Source organism: Acartia tonsa, chromosome 13, assembly GCF_053477335.1.
Source record: "Acartia tonsa isolate MP-2025a chromosome 13, ASM5347733v1, whole genome shotgun sequence".
NCBI lineage: Eukaryota > Metazoa > Arthropoda > Copepoda > Calanoida > Acartiidae > Acartia > Acartia tonsa.
The window spans coordinates 9,295,938-9,303,384 of record NC_137272.1 but is presented as its reverse complement, the minus strand read 5'-3'; the positions used below and the strand labels follow the sequence as shown (position 1 = coordinate 9,303,384).

The 7,447-nt window shown below is 31.3% G+C and overlaps 1 protein-coding gene across 1 annotated transcript in view; it reads right to left on the bottom strand.

Moving 5' to 3' along the window:
* Positions 1-1,943: 1,943 nt before the first annotated feature.
* The window catches only part of LOC145335507 (protein unc-13 homolog 4B-like), a 122,719-nt gene continuing 117,215 nt past the window's right edge, over positions 1,944-7,447 (bottom strand). The window contains exons 46-47 of the mRNA XM_080181288.1: positions 4,644-4,713; positions 1,944-4,164 (exon numbers count right to left, since the gene is read on the bottom strand). Of these exons, the coding sequence (XP_080037414.1) occupies positions 4,079-4,164; positions 4,644-4,713 (156 nt within the window). The 3' untranslated portion in view covers positions 1,944-4,078. The remainder of the gene's footprint in view (positions 4,165-4,643; positions 4,714-7,447) is intronic.

Below are 7,447 nucleotides of genomic sequence, written 5' to 3'. Positions count from 1 at the left end.
AAAGCTATTTATGAAACACCAAACAATAAAATTAATACACAGTTCGTTTGAAGGTGCTTTGACTTTTGCGTCAGAACCTAAATTGGAACATTTCAAAAATTTAGATAATTAATCTTTGCATTTCTTGTCATGATTATGCGGTAACTTCTAGGGGATGAAAATTGAACTTGAAATTTTCAAATCTAATTTTCTAAAAAACGGCTGCATTTTAGATTTTATTGTAAAGTGATATGAAGTTACCTAACCTAGGGTAATGAAATGCACTATGTCCAAATTAAGGTTCTGATACAAAAGTCAAAACACTTTCGAACGCACTGTTAATATTTATCATTCTACATTCAAGAAAATATTTTAATAAAATTTGAATCTCAGATGATAAGATTAATTGTGAAATTTTGCAACAAATACAATGATAAATTATGATGCGTTAAACCTGTATAATTAATCTTTATACAGTTTAAATGAACTAAATTCCACCTTTCTTTTCTGTTTATTTGAAAATAATGCTATTTAATCATTATTTTAAATTTGCTTCAGCCTTTTCAAATTTAATAAAAAGCACATAGATAAATTTTTATTTTTTAAACTTAAATAAAAATTCAAGGATTGACTTCTCCTTCATTCAAGCACCTCTAGAGGCCTCTAAAGGCGTAGCCTCTAGTATAGATAAAAGAAACTAAATAAGAATGAGATGAAAGTGGTTTCTAAAGACTTTTAGCTATTAAAAAATATTACATCGAATTTGCAAAACTTTTAAAGTCTAAAAATACCCCCTCCGTCTGTTTGTAAATGGGGAAAATGTATTAATTTATTCACTACCAGTACCATGGCCAGAAATAAAGAATTTTTATAAACAAAAATTGATATTGTAGGGTCGACTTACCCTCCACACCCGTCTATAAAGTGCCCCAAGAGGCATCTAGAGTGTATATACTAATATATAGTATCTTCAGAACCAGTCCTGTGAGACAGTTCTTGTAAGAACAAGATCAAAAGTTTTTCATTAAATTTAACTTTTCAAAAAGTTGGCACATAAAACAGATATCAATTAAGTTAGCGAATATTATTGGCATGAAACCAATCATAACCTTAGACTCTTTTTTTCGTTTAGCTGTGATACATTTTCTTAGCTTCTATTAAATGTAGTGGTCTTATACTTTTATTCTGAGATTGCCCTTTGCCTTAAAGTCCTACTGGGTATAACACCTTTTTGTTAGACATCCTCAATGATGATAAACAAGTTTACCCCGTCTGTAGGTAAAATTTTTGGTTGAAAGTTTAGGACACTGCTAGTATGATCCATCCAATCAAGATTTTTAAAAGTATTTGAATTAAAATAAAAGTTTTGAAGCTAATGAATGAGTGATCGTTTTCATAAACTTTGGATACCAGATTAATTCACATTGTAATGTCCCCTCCCTCCCTGCTAGGTCATTACTCTTGAATCTTGTTATTAATTAGTGTTATCTTACAGCTGTTTTAGAGATTCTAAAGGGAATGCCCAACTACAGATTCGTTAAACAGTTTTGAAGAAACACAATTAGGAGGGTTTGATGAGAATTAATTTAAGGTTCTTAGAAAGAATCCTGAAACATTAATTCTATTTACATTTACAAAGATTTATATATGGATAATGGTGCTTTCCCTGAAAGGGCCTATTGTGCACTGAACCGCTCCCTTTATTTTTGATAAAAATTTAGAATAAGGTAGGGGGATATTACCTAAGTTCTACAGGTTTCCCTAATACCTTCTGTGCCTTAAAGCTGAAAGAATATCCAGTTCCCAATATAACCTAAACTAACCTGACCCAAAGTATAAACAAACAAACAACCCACACTCCTCTCTTTTTTCTATTCTTTTATCTAAGACATTCCCCATTCTCGTCCATCAGGATTAACTAATTAACAATATTTTATCTTACCTAAAAATAAAAATAAAAACTATTTTTGATAAAGATTTTATATATTTCTGAATTTTTGACAAATGAGAAACAAAAGGTTTTCTATAATAATAAGAATAATGGTAAATTTTTAAAATATTCACTACTACCCTAAACACAAGCTTAAAAAGTATCAAAAATCTGTAGGTTGGAACAGATGTATTTGGTATTTTACTACTAGAGTTGGCTCAATATAACTATATCGCTATTGGCTAGTTTTCTATAAGTACATATCTATTTATCTATTTCTCAATAAATCAATTTTCCTCCCCCGCCATTACTATCTAAAAGAAAGAAGTAAATATTTATTAATTTAAATGATTTTAAAAAGATTTTTTCAATTATATTTTTTTCACATTACCATCACCAAAGGGTTAATATGATTAAAATTTTAGTTTTGATATTTTAACACAAAGAAAGTGTCGCCACAATCGAATTCTTTTAAAATACAGTTTTCTTAGATTTACTCTATTATGAACGTATATTTTTTATTTATGAAATAAGGATTAGATACTTCAATGTAATTCAAATATCTACATGAAGTGAAAAACTTAATTCATTCCATAAACAAACAGGATAAAGGTCTTATCGCTTTGGTCAATGAGAGTTTAATGAGGATTATTGGAGCACTATGAGTTTTAAACACTTTACCATTGGAAGACTCGAGCTCATTTATAGACGTTTATTTCCTATATAGATCTGTCATGGATCTTGATGCAATAAAGCAGGCTGTTTTGTAAATGTTAAAAATTGGAAGATTTCATTAAATAAAAGTAATCGCAAATATACTTAGTAAATAAAATCCGCAAGTTAGCGACGCCTCCCAAGAAAAGTTCGAAACTGTTAAATCAGTTTTAATTCACTAGATGTAGCTATTAATACATTTCTGACTTTTCAAATGGTAAAAGTATACAACTAGTAGTGAGAAAAAAAAATTGGATCAATCCATACTGGCAGACCCATTTACCCTATAGACAACCAACCCTTTGATTTCACTACCTTTGTCTGAAAAGTCCCTACTGTGCATGGTAATGAGTTGCCTCTATTATGGGCCAAGGCATTCCTCCTACTCTAACTATTTTTGTCAAGCACCTAGTTGAAGTAAGAGCCTATCACCTTCCCGACGACTAATGGATGCGCTACGTGTTGAACCACGGTAGCGGGTTCAGGTAACTCTTAAGATTAGTTCAACCATATTTTTCAGACGGCACTTTTATATTGTGTGTCCCAATGAAGATTTTTCATACTTTTCGAGCGCAAGTTGCAGATAAGAGTGAATTATTTTTATATTTGGTACAAATTAACAGAATTTTTTGATTATACAAAGTTTAAACAAAAGATAATATGATGTAAACTCTAAAATAAAGTAAAAATCTACGTAATTGGTTATAATACCTATTTTATAACTAAATTTAAATTCAATATATAACTAGGGTAAAATATAAATTGTATTTTATAATTGAAATAAATCCATAAAATAAAGAATTATGAAAAAAAGTATTAAAAGATAAAATAAAGAGAAAAAGGCAGGCATTAAATGTAACCAGCAATTTAAATAATTAAAATTAATTTAAGGTTCAAAGTTTCTTTCAAAAAAATGAATGAAGACACTTGTCGCGATAAATTTTTATAAATCCTAAATTACTATAGAATAAAATTATCGGTTGTAAAGTTTGTAGAGTATCATAAGATTTTAAACCTTCAAATGAGAGATAGTGTTTTTAAAACTTTGGGTACCAGTGTAATTTACAATTATTTCCAACACATAATGCTTTAAACATGAGTGATTTTTCAAATTAATTGCAAAATTAAAAATTGAAAAAAAGGGCAAATTTTAATTTATGAATTTTGGTTTTTGAGATTACATATTTGTATAAATTAATATCACTTGGAAGACTAGATTTTATAAAATATTAAAATTAATTTTCTTTATTACAAGTAAAATTAATTTATAAAAAAAACATAATCAATTTATGAATTTAAAGTCAAATATTAGAGGTAAGAGGGATAGGGGAGGGGGGTCATGCTTGGCGGTTTTGGATGTTCATTCGAAGGATTTAGGTAATCTACTGCTTTGTTTGAATGGGGGGTGTTGTGAGTGCTCTACTACAAATATAAGAGACTTTTATCATTTCATTTTCACATTTTTCTTCTTTCCCTCTTGAGAAATTCTCTAGCTTGTCTGTCGTGAATTCTTGAGTCTAGGGCCAATACCAAGTCAGAATCTGAAAAATAGTTTCAATATCAACAAAAAATCTTTAAAAAAGTAAAATCTGCAGGTTTTCGTTTGTTTATTTATCACCTGAGAAGGTTAGGTTAGCTTATATTGGGTACTTGTTAGCCCTACAGGGTTAAGGCCTTACCGTTAGTCATAAAGAAAATTCCCTACTCTCATTATTTCATATTGTATAGTGTAGAACTAATAATGTGAAAGTTCGCAAGTTTACTGATTAGTGAACGTGTACTTAACTAATCAATAAAACTATTTAAAAAGAAGCACGAACATATGGACAGGCAGAAAGGCATATATACAAAGTAGACTTACAATGTAGCCTGTTTTATCAAGTACCATGGAAGTATTTAAATTTTGCAAAGGACAATTTTTTTATATTCTGCAATTTAACTTTGACTGTATTTATGTAACATATTATTTCTGTGTTTCTTATGGACAAAATTATTCTTGTTAGATCAACAAATTGACTACCTGTGTCATTAGGTCTGGTTAATGGTAGGTGTAGCTGGGGGAGCTTGGATAGTTCCACCTCCTTGTTACCCTAAACATATTTTTAAATAATTTTATACCTATATTCGCGACAACTTTTACAGAAACTGACAATTTTCAACAAATACAGAAGATCCCCCACTCTCAAATAGGCTTTAACCTGTGACAAGTAACGTATGGCATAGTACATTATATGGGAATAGTCTAAACAAATTGAGTCACTAGTATTTTTTGCCATGGTAAAGTTAGAATGAGCTTGGGTATCTTGGAAAAGAATTGAGATTTCAATTACATGTTAAGAATTTATTGTGTAGAAATAAAATATGATTAAAATTTAAAGCTCCCATAATCCTTATGTAAAAGTAACAGGATGTCTATCTTTCTGTAGCTAAAGAGCTTGCGAAACTGATACGATGAAATTTTACACCAAATTTTAACCTTTCTATTTTAAAAATAAAATTCAACCCTTAACGGTCGGGGGGGGGGGGGCGTTGAACGCCCCCCATCCGTTTTTTTTCTATCTTATTTTCTGTGTGTGAAAGATAAAGAGCCCAAACTGCGTGACTTTTTAAGTATGGGTATGACACATAACTGAGAGTTGGAATTTTTCGAATATCTCCATCCTGGCGGGCACAGGATGCCAGCAAACCTGGCAGGGTCATCCAGGTAAAGAGCAAAAATATTTTTTTGACTAAAACAAAGCATTTTATCATACCAAAATACTAAAATATCCTCTAGTAGTACATCCTTATATGAAATACAGGAGTTCAAGTCACACCCAGGTTCCAGGTATGATCCTGCAGATCCTGATCCTCCAGGTCTCTAGAAATCTTTAAAAGGCTCCTGTAGCTTAGAGACTTCAAATTTTAAATTTAAGCTTTTCTTATATGTCTACATAACGATTTAAAATTTCATAAAGATCCGCCGCCGTTTTTCCGCCGACCGCCGACTGCGGCGGCTGGTAGCTGTCAAGTACAGCTGCGGCCGCTGAAATTTATATTTTGATATTTCTATTGTAAAATTTACATAAAGATAAACATTTTCTGGAAAAAAATTGATCTTCTCGCTTCAAAAATAAAAAAATTACAGCCGTTTGAATTTTTTTAGTAAAAAAAGACCTAAAAACAAAGGTTGTAAAATAAAAGGGTGAAGGAAGCAAAAATTGACTTAGACTTATAAAAGGACGGAAATTCACTATCAAACAGAGGACTTGCACAAAAAAATTTAGCCCTCTAGCTCTATTAGGAACTGAGATAATAAGGGGGGGTGTTGAACGCCCCCCCCCCCCCCGACCGATTAAGGTGCGGCAAGGGGCCCGACTGCAAGGGGTTAAAGAGGATGATTGATCCCCCACCCTCTTCCTACCTTAAATGCCTGAATAGGCCTCTTGGTTCGTAGCAGTTAGTAACAATAATAGAAAAAGGGTTGATTCATGCTTCCAACTATATATTAATAAGTTTCATGGTCCCTACTGTTTGAACAAATAAGCATTGTGCAACTTTCTCATCTTCTCCGACCAAGGGCGTTTTCAGGATGTGGGGAGGGGGGGATTCTTAAAATATTCCTTATGGCCAAAAAAAGTGGAGCACACTAATTTTAGCACAAGAAGCCCCACAAAAAATCCTCACACATAAAACACACACAATTTTATGTACATTATTTCTAATCATGCGCAACCTGTGCATTATTTTGATTTATTTTTCAAATAATGACCAACGTCATTAGCGTACATGATAGAGTGTCTGCTTGCTGTTCATAATAGTCTTGTAATGAATTGATTCGACCAATTATTGCACAGGAAATAAATTACAAATAAAGTTAAAACTAGTACCAACTCTGTACGACATTAATAGTAAGAGTAGGGGAACACATTGGCTCAAAAAAATACACTTCATTACCATGCACAGCTATGACTTCCAGACAAAGGTTGGGTAATTAAAGTGTTGGTTGTCTGCAATATAGATTGTAATTACTTTACGTCTGGCCCTATATATTTATAAACAGTCTCCAGAGGTAATAATAATGTAAATGGTATTTTATCATGGCACCATCCTTGTTACATCCTTGTCTTTGGTCCAAACATGGATGGCCCACACAAACAAATGGTTAACAAACAATAATGACAAAAAATACATTCATAAACAGCCAATGTCAAGGAGTTTTGCATGGTGTAAAGGTTATTGATTCCTAACTAAATATTTCGAACGTAAATTTAACTGTATTATACTTGTGTTCTTGTTTCAGATTTTAAAAAATATTTATTATCAAATCATTTTATGATATTAAAACAATATTCCTTTATGCTTGGTTTTTGTAATGATGATTCTTAGGACGATTTTCCCAAAGGACCACGTATTCGACTTTTAAACAAAATTCTGTATGATCAATGCTCAAAGATGTCACTCTATGTTAGCAAGTTTGTTTGACTTTTTTGTTTTTGTGTTTCGCTATTATTGATCCTTGTCATTCTTGTTAAATTACAAAAACGCTCCAACACACATTCACATAGAAAACAAATATTGCAATTGTATTGTTTGCAATTTTCTTGCAAATAACACAAACAAATACAAACCAACAGACATAAGGACAAACAGACAGACAGACGGATAGACAAAAAAACATGTTTGTCAATTTGTAAACTAGAACAATTGGTTAAAATGCATTCCAGATAACATTGGATATCCAAAATATATTTTTTATTCTTAGTGATTTATTATCCATAGATATAATTGGTTCTGAAAATAATCTATGATTTTTAATATCGAAATGTCAGTCCCTCTGTTTGT